This window comes from Strix uralensis, chromosome 18 (genome assembly GCF_047716275.1).
Source record: "Strix uralensis isolate ZFMK-TIS-50842 chromosome 18, bStrUra1, whole genome shotgun sequence".
NCBI classification, from domain to species: Eukaryota; Metazoa; Chordata; class Aves; order Strigiformes; family Strigidae; genus Strix; species Strix uralensis.
Genome location: NC_133989.1, coordinates 7,625,480 through 7,637,517, shown reverse-complemented (window position 1 = coordinate 7,637,517; position 12,038 = coordinate 7,625,480). Strand labels below are relative to the sequence as shown.

At 43.1% G+C, this 12,038-nt stretch overlaps 1 protein-coding gene across 1 annotated transcript; it reads left to right on the top strand.

Annotated features, from left to right (window-relative positions):
- Positions 1-3,066: 3,066 nt before the first annotated feature.
- On the top strand, positions 3,067-8,870 carry PFDN4 (prefoldin subunit 4). The gene is made up of 4 exons (XM_074888255.1): positions 3,067-3,221; positions 4,221-4,328; positions 7,153-7,296; positions 7,627-8,870. The coding sequence occupies exons 1-4, from the start codon at positions 3,198-3,200 to the stop codon at positions 7,756-7,758; spliced, it is 408 nt and encodes a 135-aa protein (XP_074744356.1). The 5' UTR covers positions 3,067-3,197; the 3' UTR covers positions 7,759-8,870.
- Positions 8,871-12,038: the final 3,168 nt, after the last annotated feature.

The following is a 12,038-nucleotide window of genomic DNA, read 5'->3' as shown; positions in this document are numbered from 1 at the left end:
GTAATTCAAAACAACTCACTTAGGCAGCAAAGAGCATGGAAAGTCTGTTTCCCACTGAGCTGTATTGCAAAAGGCAATAGCAAGTAAAATGAAACAAAAATGTGAAAAAGAACCACAAAGGAGACGTAAGATGAAGGGCATGGGGGTTATACACACCATGGAAGGGATCCCACCACAGTGCAAGGTGAAGCTAACCACACTTGAAACAACGAGGACCAGTACAAGAAAGAGCAAGCCCTTTTATGCAACTGAAAGAGAAATGAGATCACTGAGTTCAATGAGTTTATCTTACTCCACCACTAGATGTTTGCACTCGTGCACTGTTTTCACTTTTATTTACATAAGAAAGGTCTACAGTAAGTTACTCCTGGCAACATGCTCACACCACAAATCTTGCCTGAGCATGTGGAAGAAAAAGATTTATTTTCAAAGCCTTCAAGTCATCAGATTCTTATGAAATCCACTCCTTTTCTCTTGAAGGAAATTACATTGGCTCGGACCTAACATGTATTATTCAGTTAAGCCACCCTTGGAAATAACCATGATTTAGACTATATCCTTTCATAGTAGGATCTTTGGGAAGAGAGAAGATAGCTGACTTAGGGAAGAGTAGGAGAATGGCCAGAGAGATGAGAGTTTGTTCTCTGAGCAAAAGAGAGATTTAGAATTATGATTATGTTTTTACATAAGATAATAATAACATAGTTCTCCAGGGACAACTTTTGTGATTAATTTTTTCCCTCAGTGGGAAACAAGTCAAAGTTATGAACCAAAATAAAATGTAACAGTCAGCCTGAGGGCCTCTCAAAATATTTTCTTTTCTATACAGTTTTTTCTACTAGTTTGTAACAGGACTTTTGAAATGAGCAGTCATTCTGAACTGAAAAAAACAGAACTTTTTCATTCAGTAAATATCCATTATAGAAAATTTTGATAGTTCTAAAAGTTTTTTCCCTCAACTAATTTTTAAGCTAGAAACCTGCTGCAATCTTTCCCACAAGTAGTTATGACTTTCTTACATTTATCAGCAAAAAGCAAAAAGTTACTGAAAGAGAGCTTTGAAACCAACTTTACTTTGAAATGAAGCTGAACGCCATTGGTGCAAGCTCCATCTCTGTAACTAATAAAGCAATATCCCAAACTTTTAATTCTTACAGACAGTAGGGCTGCTATACTCTTTCCATCTATGATGGGCAAAGTCATGGCTGAGAGAGAATTGTGTTAGTATATGTGCTAAGACTTGAATGGAGCATGACATATTTCAGCTCTTCCTAATAAGGCCTAATTGCAGGAAATTAATAGGAAACTTTAAAAATATACTCCCATTCTTCTGCTGGGTGTTGCCTTCTATTGTTCTCCACAGATCCCCTTTGGAATCACTTTTATGAGCTATCATGGAGCAAGGATTCTCCTGCAGCTGCAGGACTGGATTCTCCCTCAGCAACAAAGGGTTCTAACAAAACCAAAACCCTAGCACTCTGTTCCACTGATTGTTCCTATATTTTTCATTAAAGCGGTCACTGGATAACATACAGAGTTATTTATGGTTCAGGTGTTAGGAAGGGAGTGGGAGACATGAATTTGGATGCTACCAGACAGCAGGAAAGTGTACATCAGCTTCCTGCATCATGAATAAGTGTTTGAAGAACAAGACCATTGCATGCAATCGCATATAGGCCTTTTAAAGCATAGCTTGAGAAAGAAAGGTTATAAATTTTGCCTTCTGATCTTTGGACTCCAAACTGGTGGAGGTGATTCTCAGCAGCTCTGAGAAAAGGTTCAGCAGCTTTGGCAGCTTGGTACTGAATGTGCTGACCCTAGACAGCTCCTTGGTCACAGTGCTGTCTTGTTTTCTTTCTGGGGATCCAATCCCTCCCCAGACACTGCTCAATGAGTTGCAGCCTCTAACCCAGCTTTCCAAATTCCTTTCCAAAGCCAAACACTTTAAGAGCACACCATCCAGAGCTCTGGACTCTCCATACCCAGGTACTTTCTTTGGGTCTAACTCCAATGACTTTCAACTGCAGCTCAGAGGAGGGCATAGCAGAAAGATGAATCACAGCAAAACACCTGAAGATATTTTCATACACTTTTCTGAGTCTTACACCACAGGCTTGTTGCCATCCCACACTGGCAGAACAGCGTATCACTTGGAAATCTTTCTAGCTGAATTTTTGAAAGCTTGCGGGTACCAAAGATGCTGATCATTCTTCAGGAAGGTCTTGGCAGACCCAAGCAAGAGCTGATCACAGAGTGGCAAGGAGTCTCCGCCACTGTTGCCCGCAGCAGTGCCTAGGCCCGCTCCGCTGGTGCAAATGCCTTCAGAAGTCCTGCCAGTCTTGAGCCCTCGTGTCGTTTAACATCCACATGTGCCCATCCAGCAAGGCCTCAGGCTTTTGGATCACGGGCCTTGTACCCACTGCAGCTGAGCATCAGGAGCGCACAATGCCAGGCCTCTCCCCCGCGGTTGTGAAATGTTGTGATGAACTGGTTGGGGTGTTTTAGGTTTTTTTTTTTTTTGTAGCTGTGAGAAGCTAAATAAACTTAAGCATGTGGAGGCAATTACACAGTGTAAATGCCAGCTATCCCTGTTTCTGTTTAGAAACTGTCAATCAGCCTTTTCAGAAAAATATTTATTTTTGCTTAAAAAGTCCCTCTGCAATGATTTGAACTCGAAGGCCTCTTCCAGCTCCATTTCCAGAAAGGCAGCTGGTTTGGCTGGCGAGGGCTGGGGACAGCCCGGCGTCCCTGGCCTCAGGCTGGGCACAGCCCGCCCGGCCTCGGCTCCCCGCTCCGGGGCCGTCCTCCCTCAGGAGGTGCCTCGTACCCGCCCCGGGGCTGCGGCCCCCAGACCGGCCGCCACCGCGGGGCCCGTGGCCTCAGCGCCGAGAGGGCTGGAAGCCGAGGGAGGCCCCGTCTCATGGCGCCACCTGGCGGCAGCGCTGGCAGCGCGCACCCCTTGTCGGCGGCTTCGGGTCTCTTCCCCTTTAAACGGGACGTACCAACCGCTGCGGGGGGGTGGCGTGGGGTGTGGAGGTTTGCTGTGTGCCCTGGGGTGTCTCCGGGCAGCCCGCTGGACTGGAGGCGGTGGGACAACGGAGAAGTCCTGAGCCGCTCAGGGTCGCCGCCGCCTTCTTGTCTTCTCATGCCCCCAGCTCCTCCTCTGTGGGGAAGGCGAATAGTTCAGTCCTACCAACATGGCCGCTACCATGAAGAAAGCGGTGAGTGTGGGAGGAGGGCGCGGCGGGGTTTTTTTCCCTTCCCGGCCTCTCCCTCCGCTGTGGGCTCCCCCCGAGGAGGGCGAAGCTCCTCTGCCGCCTCCCAGGGCGGGAGGGCCGGGCCCTCCGGCCGTTGGGGACCGTCGTCTCTCGGTGCTGGGGCGGCGCGGCCATGTCGCCTCAGCGCTGTGTCCCGCCGCCTCCCACCCCTCGCTCCGGCACCCCCGAGGTGTCTCCCTGAGCGCCAGCCCCCGCGTTCGGGGCGTGTGTCTGTGTGTGTGTGTGTCCCTTTCCCTAGGCTGGATCTGGCCAGCTCCGAGTTAGGCCCTGCCGTGTTGGTGGATTAAGGTCCTGACGATGTTATCTTGGCTCTATCGAGATCGTTTATCGTGCTGTCAAACGTGCAAGTGCGGATTTGGTTACACTGACGTTATGGAGTCTGTGCAGGTGCAGTTTGTTGTAAACTGGCAAAATCTCTTTGTGGCTGCCCAAACTGGCTGTAAGCCAGGGACACCCAACCCCTGTCCAGCAGCGAGTCGCCTGCAGCAGCCCCTGCCACCACCTCCACAGGTCAGATGGGGAGAGTCTGCGTGAGGCACAATTCATGGGTTTAAAATCTCCTGTAGCTCCATAGCACATCACAGCTAACCAATTAGCGTAAAATGATGTTGCTGACAGATTCCATTGACACGTTACGCTGTACCCTGCAGTGATCTTGGGGCAGCGGTGTCCTGTTCAACTGGCAGTGCTGTCAAGGAAACAACCTTTGGCATTAGGATGCCATGGATAGCTGGTGTTTTAATTGGATGTTACTAGGATCTCTGCCTGGCTAAATGTGGGTATTGCTGATGTCCTTCAGGAGGTGTTTTAAGGAATCAAGTGTACAAGCAGAATGTAGTGGCTATAAGAGTATTTTTCAGAAGCCTTGTGGGAGTAATCTTGTAGTGACATTCGAGTTAATGTAAGAAATTAAGTCTTCATTCTGATCTCTCCTCCTTGCAGGCTGCAGAAGATGTCAATGTTACTTTTGAAGATCAACAGAAAATTAACAAGTTTGCAAGAAATACTAGCAGGATCACAGAGCTGAAAGAAGAAATAGAAGTGAAAAAGGTATATTTGCTTCAAATATCACTTATTCTTCATTGCCCTGAATTAATTTTGAGCTGTAACACAGAAAATAGGGGCTGTGGATTACTGTAAGTAGTGTTTTGGTTCGACTATGGGATTTCTGATACTTTGAAAATAGCCAGAGAACGTTAAAGTGGAAAAAGAAGTCATGAGAAATAAAGGCCACTAGTATATGTCTGTATGCAGTTCTTAGAACTCCTTGGCTGTCATAATTGAAGCATTGTCTATAGATAATAAGCCCTGATACAGATATAAGACCTGGCAGTATTAAGCCTGACCAGGGACATTAAGGGCAACAAAAAAAGCTTTTACAGGTACATCAGTGATAAAAGGAAGACAAAGGAACATGTGGGCCATCTCTGGAAGGAAAATTGAAACTTAGTTACCTGGGATATGGAGAAGGCTGAGGTACTCAGTGACTTTTTTGCCTCAGTCCTCACTGGCAAGTGCTCCAGCCACACCGCACAAGATGCAGAAGGCAAAGGCAGGGACTGGGAGAAGGAAGAACCGCCCACTGTAGGTACAGATCAGGTCTGAGACCATCTAAAGAACCTGAAGGTTCACAAGTCGTGGGACCTGATGAGATGCATCTGTGGGTCCTGAGGGAGCTGACGGATGAAGTGGCTCAGCCACTACCCATCATATTTGAGAAGTCATGGCAGTCCAGTGAAGTTCCCCCAACTGGAAAAGGGAAAACATAACCCCCATATTTAAAAAGGGGAAAAAGGAAGAGGTGGGGAACTACAGGCCAGTCAGTCTCACCTCTGTGCCTGACATGATCATGGAGTGGATCATCCTGGAAACTCTGCTAGGGCACATGGGAAATAAGGAGGTGATTGGTGACAGCCAACATGGCTTCACTAAGGGCAAATGGTGCCTGATGAATTTGGTGGCCTATGATGGGGTTACAGAGTTGGTGGACAAGGGAAGAGCAACTGACGGCATCTACCTGGAATTGTGCGAAGCTTTTGACACTTCCCTCACGACATCCTTGTCTCTAAATTGGAGAGACATGGATTTGATGGATGGACCACTCGGTGGATCAGGAATTGGCTGGATGGTCACACTCAGAGAGTTGTGGTCAACAGCTCAATGTCCAAGTGGAGAGGAGTGACGAGTGATGTTCCTCAGGGGTCGGTGTTGGGACTGGTGCTCTTTAACATCATTGTTGGTGACATGGACAGTGGGATCAAGGCACCCTCAGCAAGTTCACCAATGACACCAAGCTGTGTGGTGTGGTCGACACGCTGGAGGGAAGGGATGGCATCCAGAGGGACCTGGACAGGCTGGAGAGGTGGGACGTGCAAACCTCATGGAGTTCAACAAGGCCAAGGGCAAGGTCCTGCACGTGGGTCAGGGCAATCCCAAGCACAAATACAGGCTGGGCGAGGAGTGGATTGAGAGCAGCCATGAGGAGAAGGACTTGGGGGTGTTAGTGGATGGAAAACTGACTATGAGCCAGCAATGTGCGCTCGCAGCCCAGAAAGCCAACCGTGTCCTGGGCTGCATCCAGAGCAGTGTGGCCAGCAGGTCGAGGAAGGGGATTCTTCCCCTCTGCTCCACTCTTGTGAGACCCCTCCTGCAGTGCTGTGTCCAGCTCTGGGGGCACCAACATCAGAAGGACACAGACCTGCTCGAGCAGGTCCAGAGGAGGCCATGAAGATGATCAGGGGGCTGGAGCACCTCCCCTGTGAGGACAGGCTGAGAGTTGGGGGTGTTCAGCCTGGAGAAGAGAAGGCTCTGGAGAGACCTTATAGTGGCCTTCCAGTACTTAAAGGAGGTACAGGAAAGGTGGGGAAGGACAAGGGGTAATGGCTTTAAACTGAAAGAGGGCAGATTTAGATTAGATATAAGGAAGACATTTTTTACTGTGAGGGTGGTGAGGCACTGGCACAGGTTGCCCAGAGAAGCTGTGGCTCCCCCCTCCCTGGAAGTTGGACAGGGCTTTGAGCAACCTGGTCTACTAGAAGGTGTCCCTGCCCAGGGCAGGGGGGTTGGAACTGGGTGATCTTTAAGGTTCGTTCCAACCTAAACCATTCTATGATAATGACTGTTTGTAGTGTTTCTCAAATTTCCTGCCTGAGATAGTTCATACTTCTTTTTTCTTGAACCAGTAAGGCAGTTATGTTCTTTCCGTGTGTTGACAGAGATTGTCATGAGCGCAAAGGTTTTCCTTTGCTAGGCTGAAGAGGATACGTCATTCTAATTTTCTTGTTTAGTATTAATTCACTTACCTTCAACATCAGTCATAGCATTTCCAGAGACATTTTACCAAGCTTTTAAGAAATCCTAGTACTGTCACAAAATGTTTTCTACATTACTTTGCCTGATATGTACATTGTAAAAATGTTGCCTTTTAATGTTGATGTTCCATTGATGGCTTAGGGTGCTGGGATTCTAAGAAATCCTACTTTTTCAATAAAGTAATTAACAATTACCATCTTATTTATTAATTTTTTTCTGTTCTGTTGCTAAATGTAAACATTCCTTTGTAAGAGCATCAGAGATCAATGAAATTTAAATCAGCTGTATTTCCCTTGTCTAGACAGTTAATTATCCTATTAATGACAGTTAATGAGTATTGACTAGAAATTTCTACTGGTACAGCTCCATTGAATTTAATACTTATGCTAAATTACAGCTCAAAGTGTTCTGTTAAAAATGTTTATATCATACTGGTGGGTAGGATTTTTGCCCAAAATGCAGACTCGATGAGTTCATTATTCAACTGATAGCATGACAGTGTATCCCTTGAAATAATTTACGTAGTACAAAGTGACCACCTTTCTTACCTCTTGATAAATAGAAACAACTTCAGAATTTGGAAGATGCTTGTGATGACATCATGATGCTTGATGATGGTGATTCACTTTTGATACCCTACCAAATTGGAGATGTCTTCATTAGTCATTCCCAAGAGGAGACACAAGAGATGCTGGAGGAGGCAAAGGTTTGTCTGGGCAAAAGGGAGCTTCTTTACTGTTCTGGCTGCTATAGTGTGATGAGCATTGGAATGGGATGATCTGTTCATCCTTTGAACCTTTTCTTTCTAAAGTTCATGTTCGACTTATGACTTGAGGAGGGGGATGTGCATGCACAGTAAGTCGTAACAGGGATGTCAGTACACAAAGTCATGCTAGCCTTTGTTTGGCTCCGTAATAAGTCTTACAGCCTGACTTGGCAAAAAGTTGGCAAAGGTCCACCTCTTTATTGCTTACATGTTGCTGACAAACATGACTCAGTTTGTTTTACATAACTGGTTGATTTTTTTCTTTTTCAGAAAAGTTTACAAGAAGAAATTGAAGCATTAGAATCCCGAGTGGAATCAATTCAGAGGGTGTTATCTGACCTGAAAGTTCAGCTCTATGCAAAGTTCGGAAATAACATAAATCTTGAAGCTGAGGACAGTTAAAGGTGTTCTAAAGATACCATACAACTTTTTCTTGTTTTACTAAATGTTTTGATAACAGTGTCAATTACATTAAAAAAAAAATCCACCACTTTATTTTCTTTTTTTTTTTTTTTTACTTTCCTGTCTTGGGTTCCATCTATTAAATAAGAGCTTTCTTATTTTGGTTATTGCAGTTATTTATTTGTTTAGGAAAGCATTATCTTCATACTGTTGGTAAAGCATCAAGATTGGAATATTTGCATTGTTTATTAAAGTAATAAAGTCAGGCACATATTGTAGTTTCCTTGGTCTTGTTTTCCACTCATGAAAATACCTAAGTGTAAAATAATAGAAATGAGGAATTTTGATTTGCACTGTAATGGCTGTTTGGTAAAAGTTTCTCTGTAATATATAGGGCATGATTCAGCTGTAATGGTGTTTAGCTGTTTTTAGCAGCCCTCCTGGAAATACTAAATCTATCCTTTGTCTTTCAGTCTTAGCTCACATAGCATAAACACTGTAAGCTCAGTGCACAACGTGGCAACATGTTGACAGGGGAGAAAGGAGGGCTCTTTAAAACTCATTGGTATTGAAGAAAAACTTTTGGAGTCACAGTCATATTCAGTCATTTACTACTTTGTATTTGGGAATCACAAAAGATGCTAGAAGTCAGAATGGTGAGTCTTAACTTCTAATTTTCCTGAACAATCATTTTCTAAATCTGCATTTATATACCAAATTAATGTCAGAATTCTTCATAGGTGATGTTGCTATGTCAGCATCAATCCCTGGAACTGTGCCTCCACCACTATGTGAAGTTGAATGTAATTTTAAAATGTCTTAATCTGTTGACTCCTTATGTCCTTAAAAAGATTATGTACTGTCTCACTGTAATTCTGCTTTTGGACTTTTGCCTGCTTTGATTAATGTATTATTCCATGGAAATACCTGCACGTTATGACTTTGTTTTTAGAAATTAAATCTTAGCATACTTAAATCATCTTTTTAAGCTGTTTTCCAAAACAGTGTGAACAGAGAATTCAGTTGGCCAAATACTAATCTACAGTCATTGTTCTTAATATAAATAATCAGAGTATGAGATGAGTATATTTTTATAAAGTGATTAATACCTACCTGTCGTGTCAGTTGTGTAGCATCTCTTCTTCAAACAGTGTGAATGTGGAGGAAAAAAGCCCCACTTGGTTTCTCTTATTGAAGTAGTTTTAACGGGGTAGTGATACTGAACTTGATCTCCAGTACACCTGAGCAGGATCTCACTGGTGCATTGTTACTTATGAATTACATCATTGTAACTTACATAGTCATTCACATAAGTTTAATAAAGTTGGTTGTAAGGTTTAGCATAGCCATAAGAGAAGACTGTCTTCCACAGTGAAGATCTCATACCTCAACACAAGCCCGTGTATGATATACAGTGCACATCAACTAATGGCTGTAAGTCTCAAAAGCTGTATAAATCTTCTGTCTAGCCCTGACATTTCCCAAGTTTCTTTTTGGTAGAATTCCAATGCTTTGTATGTTTCTGCTGCCAGACATGTGTACAAATAACCCTGGCTATAACTGTACAGGTTTTAAACCTTGTTTTCTAACTGGTTGTGGTTTTAATTCAAGCCTATGACTCAGGAAAGAGTTCAAGTTTTTCCTTACTTCCTGAGTGAATACTTCCACTGCTCTTAAGTAAAATACGGATATGCTAGCCATGGCAACTCTATTGCTCTGTCTGCCAGCCAATACTTGTAGCCAATCAAGTGTTCTGGGCCTTCAAGGAGATAGAGGTGTTCCTTTATGTAATTCCTGAACCCTCCATACAGTTTTCGGTGTTAGGCAGGCGTTTGGTACCAAACTACTTCGAGCAGTTCTGGGTTGACCCAGAGCTGTTATTTTAGGCACTAAAGGGAGAAGGTGGTGGCCAGTTGTCTGATAGCAGCTGATAGGAGTATTGTGGACTTAGGTGACTCAGCTCTGCCTTATCCTGCTCTATTAGATACAGCTCTTAGTCCAAAACTCTGAGAGCAAGGTTACAGTCTCAGGAGGTGCTGGTATCTTAAGGTTTTTTCCTAAACAGCCAAACCATTCATTTGGTATGTTAAAGTAAGCCATCCAATGCACTTGTCTATTTATAAACCAAAGAAAATGTAAAAGACTTCTTTTTCCAGGTGAAAACGGTTAGTGGTGGAGTTTGACCCATAATGAGAAGCATCCAGCAGATGGCATCAAAGAACTGGGAAACCCATTTTACAGTAAGCCCATGGCTAGGCTGAGTGTCAGTGCTGATTTTAGTAAAGTGAAACTTTGGCTGCAATGATTGCATTCTCATTAATTGGTTGGTAACACTTTAAAATTCACTTCTAAGTGACTGCTGTGCCAGCTCTGCTGTTCTGAGCATATTCACAGCTGTGCAGACTGCAGGTCCTTAAATGATTGTCATTTACAGATAGGCCATAGTATGGATATGGCTTCATTATGGCAAAGAACAAGGCAGCTGGTGAGGTTTAACTGTGATTCCAGTGGCAGTTATAAAGCTGATGAGGACCTTAGTTCAGTAAAGGACCCAAAGGGGGATGCTTGCAAAGTGTGGGGAGCTTGCATTATCCCTGCTGTTCTCTGGTATCCTAGAAGTGGAATTGTCCATATACACAGCCTTGGTGTTTAGGGAAAAGAGGGCTGTTAGAGTGTTCTTGTGAATGCCAAAGGGCTTTCCTCTCTGGTGCTGGATTTCAGTCCTTTGGGGGTTGTTTTGTGACCCCACCCACTTATTTTCTTTCTTTTTTCTGGTGTTGGTATATTTTAGGCCATTTCACTAGGCCTTCCTGCACTATTAGAGTTTAGGCTTTTACGTGTATGATGTGTCCTTCCTGGTTGCTTAGTCCTTACTACAAATTGTATGTCCATGAAGCCTTGGAAATCTAGGTGACTTTTTGCACATGTAATGTCCAGTTTCCTTCTATGGTTTCGACAGTTGTGTTTGCAAGTTGGGAAAGTAATTATCCAACAAACTTTTTCAGATTAGTCTCTGAATTTTTGTAGTTTACAGAACTACTCTCCCAGGCTATCATTTGATATTTTTATATGCATAAAATAGAACATATAGGAAGTTCTTTTTCATTCTTAAGTAGAAGTTAATTTGCAGATCGTCCATCGGTTGCTTGAAAGTATTTGACAGAGTCCTAGTTTTTCCTTTTAATAAGCTTCCTCCTCCCTAGTGAATATGTGCAATTGTTTTTCAGTTAGCATTTATTCTGTTTAGCACCCCATCTTCTAAGTACTTTTTATTTTTGGTAGATTGGAAGTTTCTGTTATCTCTAATAATGTTTGCCTTACAGTTATCTTGTTCAGATAATATAAATCCATGAAAAAAACCTGGTCCTCTACACCTCTGTACATGTCACGAATCATGTAGCTGCACGTGACAATACACAGTTTTTAGTATTGTTGTCAGAATGCAAATAGTTTACTGTCATTCTCTGTATTGTCAATGGAGTGACATTTGTAAAGTGCTTGAAAGATTAAATGCACTGTAAAAGTGCTAAGTGTTATTTTAATGTAAGGGCTTCGTTCAGAGCATTGGCCAATGATCTCTTAGGATCTCTTAGTGATTGAATTAGCTGTTCAGCTCAATCTTCCTATTAAAATACAGTTTCCATACTGTTTTTGATTTGCAAGTCATAGAGCCACCAGTTGCTGGCTTTTCACGTGGCTGCAGCAATTAAAGCAGGTAAACTGGCTAAGCTGCAGCTGGTGGAATATAGCTCAAGGAGAGCTCTCCTGTTGTCAAGGAGACTTGACCTACCATTTTTTGGAAGTAGCCTGCTAAAAACTCTGTAAAACATAGTAGGACACAATTATATATTCAGGGGCTTGTTTGTGGTTCTGTATCTTGTCAGCTGATATGAAAATGTTTTCCACATGATGATCTCTAGCATAACCTTCTCCAGTAGAGCCTTCATTATTGCTCATCACTTTTGTATAGAAGATCCTCGGATACCATTACACTCCATAATATAAATGTGGTTGATAATTATTCAATAATTACAGGAAGTGGTATGTAGCTGAAGTACAGATAATTTTGTAGTATTAACTTACTTCAAAGAGCAAAAAGAGATTGAATGCTGAATACTAAAGCCATATTTTTTGTAGGAGCAACAGAATTAAGTACTTTGGTTTGCATGAGTCAGTGGTTCAGATAATTTATCTAATGTTATTCTAATGGTCTGATTCATGAAAGAGAAAAAAATGTGGATGTATGTAGGCATGATAAGGCCCAACAGAAGTTATTTACA